Source organism: Rana temporaria, chromosome 10, assembly GCF_905171775.1.
Source record: "Rana temporaria chromosome 10, aRanTem1.1, whole genome shotgun sequence".
Taxonomy (NCBI): Eukaryota; Metazoa; Chordata; class Amphibia; order Anura; family Ranidae; genus Rana; species Rana temporaria.
The window spans coordinates 134,581,534-134,596,067 of NC_053498.1; the positions used below are offsets into that span (position 1 = coordinate 134,581,534).

The 14,534-nt window shown below is 42.6% G+C and overlaps 1 protein-coding gene across 12 annotated transcripts in view; it reads left to right on the forward strand.

Moving 5' to 3' along the window:
* The window catches only part of MTOR (mechanistic target of rapamycin kinase), a 212,797-nt gene that overhangs the window by 7,444 nt on the left and 190,819 nt on the right, over nt 1-14,534 (forward strand). For 10 of the 12 annotated variants that reach the window (XM_040326325.1, XM_040326329.1, XM_040326326.1 and 7 more), the window contains exons 2-11: nt 973-1,146; nt 4,720-4,828; nt 4,961-5,193; nt 7,552-7,752; nt 7,882-8,016; nt 9,768-10,043; nt 10,694-10,802; nt 11,157-11,340; nt 13,253-13,381; nt 13,463-13,707. In XM_040326325.1, coding sequence (XP_040182259.1) covers nt 1,033-1,146; nt 4,720-4,828; nt 4,961-5,193; nt 7,552-7,752; nt 7,882-8,016; nt 9,768-10,043; nt 10,694-10,802; nt 11,157-11,340; nt 13,253-13,381; nt 13,463-13,707 — 1,735 coding nt within the window. In that variant the 5' untranslated portion in view covers nt 973-1,032. Of the gene's footprint in view, nt 1-972; nt 1,147-4,719; nt 4,829-4,960; nt 5,194-7,551; nt 7,753-7,881; nt 8,017-9,767; nt 10,044-10,693; nt 10,803-11,156; nt 11,341-13,252; nt 13,382-13,462; nt 13,708-14,534 lie in introns of those variants that run through there. The other 2 variants (XM_040326337.1, XM_040326336.1) reach the window with 2 other exon arrangements.

Here is a 14,534-nt window from a genome sequence, read left to right on the forward strand (position 1 = left end):
TCATTCATATTCTCTGAAAAATGGCCAAGAAATCATACATTTTTGACAGGGTATGTAAACTTATGAGCACAACTGTACACACAAGGGAGCCAGCAGGAACTACAGTAGCATGGAGGAAAGAGAGGAGCTCTGACTGCCCCCCAGGCCATGTGCCTCTCCTCACCCTGACAATAAGGAGCTTTGGGGGGGAGTCAGGTGAGTGGAGAAGTGGGGCACACTAAATAAAGCCGACCTGAGCTATACCAGCTAAACTTCTTCCTGGGATGCTGCTCCAAAGCCCAGGAAGACGCAATCATCACCACCAGTGATGACTGGGGTCAGCCAAAGACATGGTACAGGTACTGAGCTGCTGTCCAGACCAGACGCAGCTAGCCCAGCCACATGACTCCTTGCCTGAAGGCCACCATGACCAATCACAGGCGAGAATCCCACAGCCCGTTGGAATACAGGGGTGTGCATTGCTTGTGAGGAAAAAAAGATCCTAAGGAGACGGCCAATAAGGTAGAAGGGGGAGGGACCAGTGATTGGCGTGCATTGCGGCCTGTCGTTTGGCACCTCCTGCACTCTAATCATCACGCCTGGTGCTTACAGTGAATAGGCTGACAAAAGCCCAGGTGCCAGGATGCAATTTCTAGTTGCAATTGTGACCTGGCGCCTGGGATTTGTCGAGCCCTGATTTATGCCATCTGACAGGTCCTACAAGTGAGTGTTCTGTCTGCATCAATAATATAAATATTTGCAGTTTTTAGCAAAAGGGGATTTATATTTAAAAATAAATAAATAAATGTATTCGAAATTATATAATAAAGTTGATTGTCTTGTTATAAATCATGGGTAGTTTCTACAGATGACATTGGTGTACTGATCTGTACAGTGGGGTGAACCACTGATTATACTGTAGGTATTGTTGGTGCAATTATTTTAGTTTGTTTTCTAGAACTCTTAATGGATTTAATCTCTTTCCGTTTGCAGGGACCCATGAGGTTACCTCTGTGAACTCTGCCGGCCGCGTTGTCCCAAATTTCAGCCACGATGTCTGGCATCATGCTGCAGCAGTTTGCCAACGGCCTAAGAAACCGAAGTGAAGAGACTCGCACCAAGGCAGCCAAGGATCTTCAACACTACGTCACCACCGAGCTGCGAGAAGTGAGTGTCGGGGGGGGGGGGGGGGGTACTGGTTTGCTCGCTCTTCCTGCTTTGCTCACTTTTCCTGCTCTTCAAATAATCCGTCCCTGGGAAAGTAATGTGGAAAACATGTGAGCTGCTAGCACATCGTATTCTGTCCCACAGACACAACCGGCTCATAATGACTGTTTAGACAGTCTGTCTGGTCAGTGTAAACTGTGCATGTCGTTTTATGTCTTATTGGAAAAGCAGTGAAGGGTGGGGCCCCTTTACAGCCAATCGGGAATCGGCTACCCAATAAAGACTGCCAAGTTTGGTTACTGAGGCCTTCTAAATGCTGTTGCTGTTTGCATTTTATATAGCATGCATTTTAAAATGTTTCTGGATTATTATTTTTTTCATTAAAGTGGAGGTCAACCCTATAAAAAAATAGGTAGATTCAGGTACATGGGTGCAAACTTGCGGCGGCGTAGCTTAGCATGTTTAGGCTACGCCACTGTAAGTTAGCTAGGCAAGTACATGATTCTCAATGTACTTGCCTGCTAATATACGGCGGCGTAGCCTAAAGCGGGCGGGCGTAAGGGCGCCAAATTCAAATGTCTTGGAGGGGGGCGTGTTTTATGGTAATGAGGCTTGACCTCACGTTTTTTTTTTTTTTTTCTTATAATGCGCATGCGCCGGGCGCCTACATTTCCCAAGGTGCTTTGCGGCACGGGCCTATTGATTTCGACGTGGACGTAAACGACGTAAATCCCGATTCGCGGACGACTTGCGCAAACGACGTAAAAAATTTGAATCTCGCGGCGGGAACGGCGGCCGTACTTTAACATTGTTGTTCCACCTAATAGATGGAATAACTTTAGGCCTGCTAATGCCTTACGGAAACGGCGTAAAACTACTGCAGCGGCCGGGCGTACGTTCGTGAATCGGCGTATCAAATTATTTACATATTCTACGCCGACCGCAATGGAAGCGCCACCTAGCGGCCATCCGAAAAATTGCAACCGTCTTATCTTAGATATGTTTAAGCGTATCTGTTTGAGCATACGCTTAAACATAACTTGGCGTAGATTCTGAGTTAGGTCGGCTTATCTACTGATAAGCCGGCCTAACTCTTACTGAATCTACCTAAAAGGCTACAAAAAAAATAGAAGAAAAAAATACCAGAAGTGTCTCTTACTAGGCAGATCTCCTAATCACTTCCTTGTCCGCGATCGTCTTCTTTCTCCTCCTCCTCGCGCTGCCTCCTGGGAAATGTGGAGCGGTGTCTTCTGGAACCTTGTGTGTGTCCCAGGAGACATCTGCTCATTCACATAGCACCACACCGCTCGTTCATGCGCAGTAAGGAATTGGGCATTGCAGCCACAACGCTTCACTTCTTGATTCCCTCACCGAGGCTTCAGCTGCCGACAATCGTGGGCACCCTGGACAGGTAAGTGTCCTTATAAAAGTCAGCAGCTGCAGTGTTTGTAGCTGCTGACTTCTAAAAAAAAATATTTATTTTTTAAGCCGGACCTCTGCTTTTAAGGTAAAAAGCTCACACACACCTCTGTTATACTTGCCTGAGCAGATCTTGCGTGCTCTCTCACTCCTCACTGGCTGAGGCAGCAGCGGGAGTCATTAGTTTCTGCTGCTGTCAATCAGTAAGTGCAGAGCCATGCTTTGTGTCTATGGTGGGCACTCTACATGGGGAGGGCAGAGCCAAAAACTCCGGCAGGGGACCAGAGAAGAGGATGATCAGTGATGCTCTGTGCTAAACAAAAGAAAAATGCGTTTACAATCACTATAAATGATTTCCAAGTCCTCAGGTTTTAACACTGCCACTAATATATTGCATAGATGGAAGCAGTCGGACCAGGGACTGGCATAACCGGTATTACCGAGGTGAGGAATACCAGCAACGTTTGTTCGCTGATCTTCCGCTACCAAATAGATACCCTATAGAAGCATGTAGAAAATTACTTCTGGGTTCTACTGCCACCTTCTGGCTGCTGTGGATGGGCAAAGGAGATCTGCGATCCAATAGCTTCAATAGAGGGCTGGTGAGACGACCGGGCTCTAGGATAATACCTCTGATGTCTCGTTTTAAAGAGAATCTGTCGCAACAAAAAAGTATTGCATGGACTAAAGCTTAATAAAAAAGAAATCTCAATTTGCACCCAAGTACTTAATCCCTTGCCCAAAAAAAAGTGAACGTAAATGTATGTTTTAGAGGCACCTACATATGAAAAGATTGATTGCGCTACTCATGTTTCATGTTTCTGAAGCGAGATGTGAGTGCAATAATTTGAGGCCCTTTGTTTATGGTTAAAGTTAGTTGTAAAAGCATACAAGTTGCCTACAGCTCTCTCCCTTCCCCCATACTTAGAGGAAGTAAAGCCTTGTAAAAAAAAAAAAAAAAAAAACTCCCTTCAAGACAAAGGCGTAATGAGCTAGTATGCATAGCATACTAGCTCATTATGAAGTACTCGTTCACCTCCTCCATCGCCGCCATCTCTCCCAGAGTGACTTCCGGGTATCGCGGCTCTGGCGCTGTGACTGGCCGGAGCCACGATGACATTGCGCGGGTGCTGCCACCAACGGCCAGATCGGGAAAGCCAGGAGTGACGGTGGGGGACTCAAAGAGGAGAATTGGGACTGCTCTGTGCAAAATTTATTGTACAGAGCAGGTAAGTATGACAAAAAAAAAAAAGCCTAGTATTACTTTGACTCTAAATTGGGGCGCAATAGGCTACTGAAGCTTGTTGCTGTTTCACGGGTGCAGGCAATTTTAGTATTTTACATTTTGGATATATATATATATCTCTCCTTGGGTTAACATTTATTCATTTAACTTTATATTTTACCCAAAATTGGGGTTCTGTATTGTGCATATATGCGCTAAAATTACTGTAATGCCTAGTACACACGGGCTGACTGTTGGGAGACATCGGGCCATCAATAAAAAACTCTCCGACATTCGGCCCGTGTGTATGTTGGCCACGGCAGAAGTCGGCCAAACGAGCAGGCTGGAAAACCAGCAGCAGACCAGCTCCCAATTGGCATTCTGACAATGACTGAGCGCTAATTGGTGTCTTCTGGCGGGGAGATGGACATAACAGCTGTACCACTGGAGCTGTCAAAAGTGTGTACCAGGCTTTAGTGTGGTGTTTTAATACATTTTTGCAATTGATAAACGTTTGTGCTAATATCATGTAACTTAAAATTTTTAGAACTACCATCATTTTATTCTCCATGGCCTCTGCTTTCACAAATTGTATAATAATTTGGGGGTTTTAGGTAATATTCAGGCCTGAAGCCATTTTTTTTTTAAACCTGTGTGCAAAACTGCTGAGGCAGCAAAAGGGTTTTAAAGGATAAGTGCACTTTAAAATGAAGTGCATTTATCCTGGTCTCCGTCATCTGACCAAACCTCAAATATCACAAATATGTATGTACACACATAGGTTCTTTAAAGAGTTTCTGCACTTTTTCAATGTTGGGTTGAATATTATTATTATATTATTTTTTTTTTTTTTTTTTGTGTTAAGGTATGTAGAGATGTATAGAAACATTTTATGTTGTCATTCTACAAACTTTCTCTGTGATTACCAGGTGAGCCAGGAGGATGCCACAACGTTCTATGATGAGCTCAATCATTTCATTTTTGAGTTTGTTTCCAGCTCGGACGTGAGTGAGAGGAAAGGAGGGATATTGGCAATAGGTAAGTCGTCTTTAAAATGCAGCCTACCGCTCAATAATCCAATTTTTTATTCACTTTTTTTAATGTCCCCCCACTTGTCAGGCTAGACCCTTTTTGGCTATTGTGCTCAGCTAGATTTTCTATCCCTCACAGTCAGCCTGATTGGAGTCGAAGGGGGAAATGCCACCCGAATCAGCAGATTTGCCAACTACCTACGGAACCTTCTGCCCTCCAGCGACACCGGTGTCATGGAAATGGCTTCCAAAGCCATGGGGCGCCTTGCTATGGCCGGAGACACATTCACTGCAGAATATGTGGAGTTTGAGGTGAAACGTGCCCTGGAGTGGCTAGGAACTGACCGCAATGAAGGACGTAGACATGCCGCGGTAAGTTCTCTCTTCTAGCTGCTGTACCAAATGGCTGCCGTGTGTGTGTGTGTGATGTCGCTGCTTCTTGGTGCGTTGCTGGGTTCGGTCCTGTACACAGTGGAAGGCATTTGCTGTTTTGTTCAACTAATATAATATGCCAAAAATAAGTATTAGACATGATCAGTTAATAGGGGTTTCTTGTTTACTTGTATTCTACAGTCTTTTTACCTTTAAAAAAAAAAAAAAAAAAAAAAAGCTGAATTCCGGGCAGATAAAAAAAAAAAAAAAACGGAGAACCAAAAACACAAATTTTTAATGTGCGACGCAGACATCCCCCATCCATCCATGTCTTCATCCTTGATTTTTTTTATAAAAAAAAGACTGTAGAAAAATCACTTCGAAAAACACCTCCCTAGCATTTCTGGCCGCGGCCTTGAGTAAGGGCAAATTATTCAGGTAGCATTTACTTCCTGTAAGCCATTTGCCCTAGGCTCAGGCATGCATGCAGGAGAGTGTGCTTAGGTGAGAAGACTCCTGGAAAGTATGACATCATTTGCCTAGGCCAGTAAATAAAGTTTAAAACAAGTAAACTTATATACTTTCCTATCTATTTACCAATGCTGGCAGCATTAGGATTAAAAATGTTGATTGGGAGAGAAGTTTCACTTTAAAAATAGCGGTTCACTGAACTTTCCAGTACTGAAACCAAAAATTCACTTGGCCAAAAAATATTTTTTTTATTTTATCATGAATTTAAATGAATATAAATGTATTGTTGGCCACTATCGGCACCTTTTTCGCCCGATAGGCTGCTTTCACACTGAGCAGATTTTGAAGCGTTTTTGCGGTAAAAAAAGTAACTTTAAATTCTATTGATGTCATCACACTGCTCCAAAAAATCCTGCTTGCTGCATTTGTTTGGTGCTTATTTGATCAGGTAAACGCCTAAAAAAAAAAAACGCTCCCCAGTGAAAATACATCAAAAACGCATAGCGCTGTCTGATCACATTCATGGGGCTCTCAAAATGTACCCCCTCTACCCCTGTTGGTGGCACCCATGATGGTTCCCGGGACCGCAGGGAGCTGCTTGTATAATGAGCACAGACGTGGAAATCCATCCTGTGACTAATGACATAATGCGCATAGTTTCTGGTATCACAGCTGTCATTCTTTGGCTAGTGTAGCAGAGGATGCAGCTATTCAAGCATAGATGGCTGAACAGATCCGCATCTTGAATAGCTGCATTGGAGAGCAGGATAGCCATTGGGGTTCTAATAGACCTCCAATGTCTCCATAAAGAGAACCTGTCACCTGCTCATATTTACATGGACGGCTTGTAGCCCCTTGTGATAACAATAAAGTAAAAAGAAAGTGTGGGAAAAAAATGATATAAAATCTATTTATTAAACCTACACTTTTAAAGCGCGCCTGTGCATACCCTAAGTGCAGCGTAGGGCAAGCATGAGTATGTAAACATGAATTGCTCCACACATGAGCAGAAATTCTAGGGCCATATTTCGCAGTTAACTCTAACTTTATTAAGGCTTTTAAAATATTGCCTATGCAGAAATGTGGGTGCTTTTTTGCTATTTCACAGGCTTGCATAGTTTTGAGTCTTGACATGTTGAGTATCTCTTTACTCAGTGCAACCCCATCTTTTATATTTTACCCCCAAAAAATGGGTATAATATTGCACTAAAATGCATTTTAGTGCATCTTTGTTCCTGAAAATGAATATGAGAAGTGGCTGCTATCACTAGTTTATTCTCCAGGTTTTCCGCTTTGAGGCTAGGTTCACACTGATGCTACACGACAGTCATACGACTTCCATCCTACTTTGCTCTGCGACATCGGTCCTACATCCTTCCGACTTGAATGAACAGGATACTACTTTAATCCAACTTTGTGATAGTCTGACTTGTCCTTTGACCAACCAAAAAAATCCCAGTGTGAGATAAATTCCTTTTACTGCTGCTGTAATCACAATGTCGAATGTCAAGTCGGATGGTAAGGACGAGGATCCTACTTTTAATCCGACTTCAATGATATTCAATGGGCTGAAGTAGGATCAATGTCAGACCAAAGTAGTGCCGGGAGTATTTTCAAAGTCGGGCTGACGCGTGTCGGACCAGTTAAAACGCCTCTTATAGGAAAACATTGTTTTTCACACGTCATGCGACATGAGCTGCCAATGTCGGAGCGTTTGTTGTACCAGTATGAACCCAGCCTCCAAGAATATGTACTTGGGTGGGGGGTTACAGTAATTTGCTATGAAAAAAAAAATGCAAGTTTGAAACTTGTGTGCAAAAAAAAAAAAGAATACATTGCCCGGTAGTAATTTTGGTTAAACATGGACAATTTAATTTTCTCTTGCAGGTGCTTGTATTAAAGGAATTGGCTGTCAGCGCACCCACATTTTTCTTCCAGCAAGTGCAGCCTTTCTTTGACAACATCTTCAATGGCGTATGGGATCCAAAACAGGCGATCCGAGAGGGAGCGGTGGCAGCCCTGAGAGCCTGCCTGATTCTAACTACACAGCGTGAACCTAAGGAGCTCCAGAAACCCCAGTGGTACCGGGTGAGAGCCTGCATACATGATTCCCAAGGACTCTACCAACGCTCTGTAAACGTACTGTTGCTTTTAGGTCTGTGTATGGAAAGGACAACGGCTTATGACTTCTTATATACCATTGTTTTCCTGTTTTAGCAAACATTCATAGAAGCAGAGCGAGGATTTGATGAGTCCCTGTCTAAGGAAAAGGGGATGAACAAAGATGATCGGCTCCATGGAGCACTGCTGATTATTAATGAGTTAGTGCGGATCAGCAGCATGGAAGGCGAGGTGAGTAAAATAAAGAGGTTTGAGGAGAGACTGAGGGGGACAATAAGTGTGTATTTGGTAGAGAACTTGTATAGAAAGCTGTAATCCTAGCAGAGACTTCTTTAGACTATGGCTTAACTAAAAGGAAAAGTTAGTTCTGCTTAAAGCGGAGTTACACCCAAAAGTGGAACTTCTGCTCATCTGGCACAATTGGCACCTTTTGGGGAGGAGGGAGGGACAGGATACCTGTCTTGGACAGGTATTCTTTCCCTCTTCCGGGAGCCTCAGCTGCGGCTATTGACATCACAGCTGGGGCTCCCTCCTCCTTCCCCTGTTGCTGGGCCAGTAGGAGAGAGGAGCGGGCCTTGCACATGCGCAGTAGGGTTCCCGGCATGAAGCCGAAGGGCTATACTACCGGGTACCCTTTCCCGCAATGGCGGCGGCAGAACCCAACAGCTGATGGAAATATTGGTTGCGGTCTTGACATCGCTGGACTCCAGGACAGGTAAGTGTCTGATTTATTGAAAGCCATCAGCTGCAGTAAGTGTAACTGCTGTGTTTGTTTTTTTTTTGTTTTTTTTGGGACTTCCGCTTTAACCATTTGCCAACCAGGCCATAGACCAAAGATGTCCTCGGTTGGCAGTGGAATACCAGGGTTATGGCTGCCTTAACCCTAGTATTTTTTTTTTTTCTGCCAGCAATTCTGTAACCGATAAAAGTGGTCACCACACCCCCCCCCCACTTTTTTTGGGCTAGGAGGACCAGAGTGAGACACTTCCAGTTCTGGCCCAATGTAAACAATGCCTTTATCTAATGCTTTACGTTGTACAGGAGAGTTGTGGGGTCTCATTGACACCAGATCTCAACATAAAGAGGACCTGTCTCTGTTTATTTTTGTGATAGGAATAAAAGTGATCAAATAATTTTAAAGAAAAGTGTAAAAATTGAGTACTAAAAATAAAATAAGTTCAAGCCCCCTTGTGCACAGCGGTGAACGCATACATATGTCATGCCCACATATGTAAATGGTTTTCAAACCGCACATGTGAGGTATCGCCACAAACATCAGAGCGAGAGCTATAATTTTAGCACTAGACCTCTTTAAAGCATCCCCTATGAAAGTTTTAAAGTACATTAATTTGCCATCATTCCATGAGCGTGGCCAATTTTTAAAGCATGACATGTTGGGTATCTGCTGTGTGTAACATTCTTTCATATTTAACAAAAGTTGAGTTACACACTGCTTATGATTTTATTTTTTTCGCCATAAACTATTGACTTACAATGCTCTTAGCCTTTTGTGTGAGGGTTTTTTTTGGTGGAGGGAGCAGGGCTTTTCTTCCTAATGTCAGAGGTGCCCTCCTGATGACTGGTGTTGAGATAATTGCTAGAAGAATAATCCAACCATAGTAGGAGAGGTGTAGGCTTTACAGATCCACAGAATGAATGAAATGGAAGCAGGGAGATCTTTGTGCTACTGCTTCCTCTGCAGCAAGGAGAACCATGATCGGCACAGTGGTGGCATTGCCAAATCTGGTGAGAATAGGTGGTCAGAGGGTGAAGTGCCTTAGAAGATTTCTGCAGATATAGAACAATAAGGTTACAGAACAGGGTTGGCTAGGCACAACAGTATACGAACGACAAAATGTAACCTTTTCAAGGTACTGCACAGTTAACATTTCTAGAAGTTCCATATATCTTGGCCAATCTACACTTTTTGCATTCAGATCCACTTTAATGCTCATCACTCCTGTAATATTTGTATCCCTTAGCGTCTGAGAGAGGAGATGGAAGAGATCACTCAGCAGCAGCTGGTCCATGACAAGCATTGTAAAGACCTGATGTCCTATGGCCTCAAACCCCGACACATCACCCCATTTGCCAGCTCCCAGTCAGTTCAGCCACAGCCTTCCAATGCATTATTGGGCCTTTTAGGATACACAGGCCAGCAGGGAATTCTAGGATATGGAACGGCCCCCATGCCTGACAAGTCTATGCTGGTGGAAAGCCGTGCCTGCCGTGAGCTTGTAGAGGAAAAGTTTGATCAGGTACAAATTTAATTTTTATCATTCTTGCTTATAGCTTCAGGCCTTGTGCAACATGGATGTAACTGGGCATATTGATGCTTGTATTTATCTGCATTTACCACTGCATGCAGGTACAATGCAAATCTCCCAAATGCAGCATTCCCGCATTCAGTAAAATGTTTGCACGTATGCAAGTTAACGTTGATTATAGAGAATATTTATTACCGGTATTTGATTTGCAGACAATTTGCTCAGTGTTTTTTGTATACACTGTGTGTGTGTGTGTGTGTGTGTGTGTGTGTGTGTGTATATATGTATATGTATGTATATGTGTGTGTGTGTATATATATATATATATATATATATATATATATATATATATATATATATATATATATATATATATATATATATATATGTATATATATATATATATATATATATATATATATATATATATGTATATATAATGTGTGTGTGTGTATATATATATATATATATATATATATGTATATATAATGTGTGTGTGTGTATATATATATATATATATATATATATATACACACTGTAATGTGTTATGCACTGCATATTTTATTCCCAATTGCCTCTGTGGGCATGTAGCCTTTTGCATCGTTTATTTAGTGTTTTGAATATATTTCTGTTTTCCTTAGATATGTCGGTGGGTCTTAAAATGTAGAAGCAGTAAGAACCCTTTAATCCAGTTGACCATTCTAAGTGTCCTTCCCCGTCTTGCAGCATTCAAGCCTTGTGCGTTTACAGGTAGGAATCGCACATCATGGACTTGGTCGTTTTTGGATGATTCAGCTAAGAGATCTCGTTAGAATTTTCAACAGAAGAGTGTTGACAGAAAAAGTGGTCCATTGAGTCTGCTCCCTCCTCCTCCTCCGCCTCCTCCTCCTCCTTTCTTTTGCCCCCTTTTCCTTTCTTTTGCCCCCTTTTCCTTTCTTTTGCCCCCTTTTCCTTTCTTTTGCCCCCTTTTCCTTTCTTTTTTTTTTTCTTTCTTTTGCCCCCCCCTTTTTTTTTTTTTTTCTTTTTCTTTTCTTTTTTTTTTCTTTCTTGGTATACATTCTTGTAACGTGTAATTTTTTTTTTTTTTTTCCATAATTTGTTCAGATCTGTACCTTCAGGACACCATGACCCATTTGTTGAGCTGTGTGCGCAAGGAGAAGGAGCGCACTCTGTGCTTTCTAGCTCTCGGACTCATCTCTGTCGCTGTGAGGTCAGAGATTCGTTGTTACCTGCCCAAAATTCTGGAGCACGTTAAGACTGCCTTACCACCTAAGGACTTCGCTCACAAGTGAGTTTCAGGTTATTGTGATGCAGATGATACAGCTTATTCTCGGGCAGTTGCAGTTTCATCAGTCAATATTAGAAAATGGAACCTTTCAGAATTGCTTGCAGATACTGTTGTCACCATGACAGAAACTGGACTCAAGCCGCTTTATTATACATCATTCCTAGTGGATTAATAAACTGCGTAGTCTGCATTTTACTCCTAGCTGCTGCAGCTATGTATGCATCACAATAAAAGCAAAGGTTTTGTTGCTTTCAGGATGGGGGCCTGGGTCCATCCGCTTTTATTTGTTACAGGGGGTTTTGTATTCCTATACAAGTTCATGGAAATATAAAGTCTACTTGACGTTGGTCATAAGAGGGGCCACTGCAGGTCACATGTACCTGTCGGTGTATTCTGAATGACCCCAAAAGCGTTTCAAACTCCCTTTTTAAGCCAATGCCATCAACGCTAACCCAAAGCCCTTTAGGCAACTTACCTGTATAGCCACTTCCAGCTTCACTCCCCATAACAGACATCTGCTAGTTTCTCTAGTGGCTAAGATTTTTACTTTTCAAAAATGGCCTAAGGGTTCGCTTTTAGCCATCGTCTGTTGCAGGTATATGACCTTAAGGGCTTGTACTCCAGAGGTTTGTCACGTCCTTCAATGATTTTTTTGGGAGAAATACATTTTTTTTTTTTTTTTTATATTAACGGCAAAACATTAGCCCATAGCAGCCAATGGAAAATCTGATTTTTTTTTTATTTTTTAACCTTGCTACATTAAATTTGTTTGCTTCAGCATATGGGCCTTCATGTATGAAAGTATATTTAATAGATTGTTAATTTCTCCTGTTAAAGAATAGGGTCACCTTGTGGAACATGTTTCACCCATATCTAGAGTGTAACATGTAAGCTATCCAGCAGTTTGCAGCCTCTTCCTCCCCCAGTGACATATTTTCCAGGGGCCCATTGTCACTGTTTGAGAAAAATTGTGGTGTTGCTGGCTTCTGCCCACCCGGTCGCATCAATTATTCAGAGTTCTGTGAATTGGAAACTACAAGTACCGACCAGCCTTTTTGCCTGTGGTCTTGTAGTTCTCAATGAACTTCCGTGGCGCCATTGAGTTCTTTGGTAGTTCATTGTCTCTGGTCAGTGTCTGTCAGCCTGGCTGTATTTGCAGACAGAGAGACAGAGACACTGCATGGCATGAGTCCTGCATGGCACCCACGATCTGTTTTATCATGGGTGCCATGTTTTTTTTTTGTTTACACAGGTTGTTTTTTTCAATATACCCTATATATCAATACCCAATTTTAGGAGGGAGGTTTAAGGAAAAAAACTTGCATTGTAAATAGAGAATTTTGAAGCAAAATTAGGGTCACAGCTCATCAACCCACCCTGCACAGTGCCCATCTGCAGCCATTAAATTTCCCAACAATGCAACCTGTTCAGTGCCCATATACAGCCTCACCTTTCCCATCATTGTAGCCTTGTTGGATTATCCCTGCTGTCTCCGAGGGAAGGGGAGGAGCGAGCGCTGCTGAATTGCACAGAGTCGCGATTTCCTGTCGGGATATAACACACACCCACTATTTTCCCCTGATTTTAAAGAGGGGAAGTGAGTGTTATATCCCGAAAAATACGGTATTTGGAACCCATTGTTTAGAGGCTCTTTACATTATTTTTATAGGCTTTGTTTCATTGTTAAATTTTTTTTTTGGTCATTTGGTATAATTTGTTTATGCATACACGGTACCTAGAATATAAGCCTAGTAGCTTATGCACCCAAGTTTGATGACCGTGCACTTTTTACATTTTATTTTTTATTTTTATAAATGGCGCTAAGAGTGATCAATTATCCATATAGTTGCTGCTTTTTCACATAAGCCAGTTTTAAAAGCTATGACTCAGTGTGAACCATTTCTCCATACAGGAGGCAAAAGACTATGCAAGTGGATGCCACAGTGTTTACCTGCATCAGCATGCTGGCACGAGCCATGGGGCCCGCCATTCAACAGGATATTAAGGAACTTCTGGAGCCCATGTTGTCTGTGGGGCTGAGGTATGTTATCTTGAGTGATGTGGGAGAAATGGGAAATAGTGATGCATTAGTTTTAACTATTTCTGCTTCTTCTTCTTCCAGCCCTGCACTGACAGCCGTGCTGTATGACCTAAGTCGTCACATCCCGCAGCTGAAGAAGGACATTCAGGACGGCCTGCTGAAAATGCTTTCACTGGTTCTTATGCACAAACCTCTCCGCCACCCAGGAATGCCCAAAGGCCTGGCACAGCAACTCTCTTCTCCGAGTCTCACCAATATTCCTGAAGTTAGTGACGTGGGCAGCATAACCCTTGCTCTCCGCACCTTGGGAACATTTGAGTTTGAAGGTAATGGCATTTAAGACAAGTTTAGACACCTTTTTTAGTTTTCTTAAAATTCACTTAACCTTGATCTAGTTCATGGGTCTCTAAACGTTCTGCACAAAGGGCCAGTTTACTGTCCTTCAGACTTTGGGGGGCTGGAATAGAACATGCTCTGGCTTTAAATGGGTTGTAAAGGTACTATATTTATTTATTTTTCTCCTAAATAGCTTCCTTTTACCTTAGTGCAGTTCTTCACTTGCCTCATCCTTCCATTTTGCTTTTAAATGTCCTTATTTCTTCTGAGAAATCCTCACTTCCTGTTCTTCTGTCTGTAACTCCACACAGTAATGCAAGGCTTTCTCCCTGGTGTGGAGTGTCATGCTCCCTTGGACTACAGGAGAGTCAGGACGCTCTCTAGGTTGCAGAGAAAAGAGCTGTGTGTTAGTGGGCGTCCTAACTCTCTTGTAGTCCAAGGGAGGGGGAGAGCACGACACTCCACACCAGGGAGAGAGCCTTGCATTACTGTGTGGAGTTACAGACAGAAGAACAGGAAGTGAGGATTTCTCAGAAGAAATAAGGACATTTAAAAGCAAAATGGAAGGATGAGGTAAGTGAAGGAGGACTGCACTAAGGTAAAGGAAGCTATTTAGGGAAAAAAAATTGTACCTTTACAACCCCTTTAATGGGAGTAAAGAATGCCCCATCATTAATATCAGTGGGAGGAGTAGTGTTCCATTGTTGGTATTAGGGTAAGAAATAGTTCTCCATCATTGGGAGGAATATTGCTCCATTGTTGGTATCAGGGAAGGAATAGTACCCCATTGGTGTCAGTGGAAGGAATAGTGCCCCAT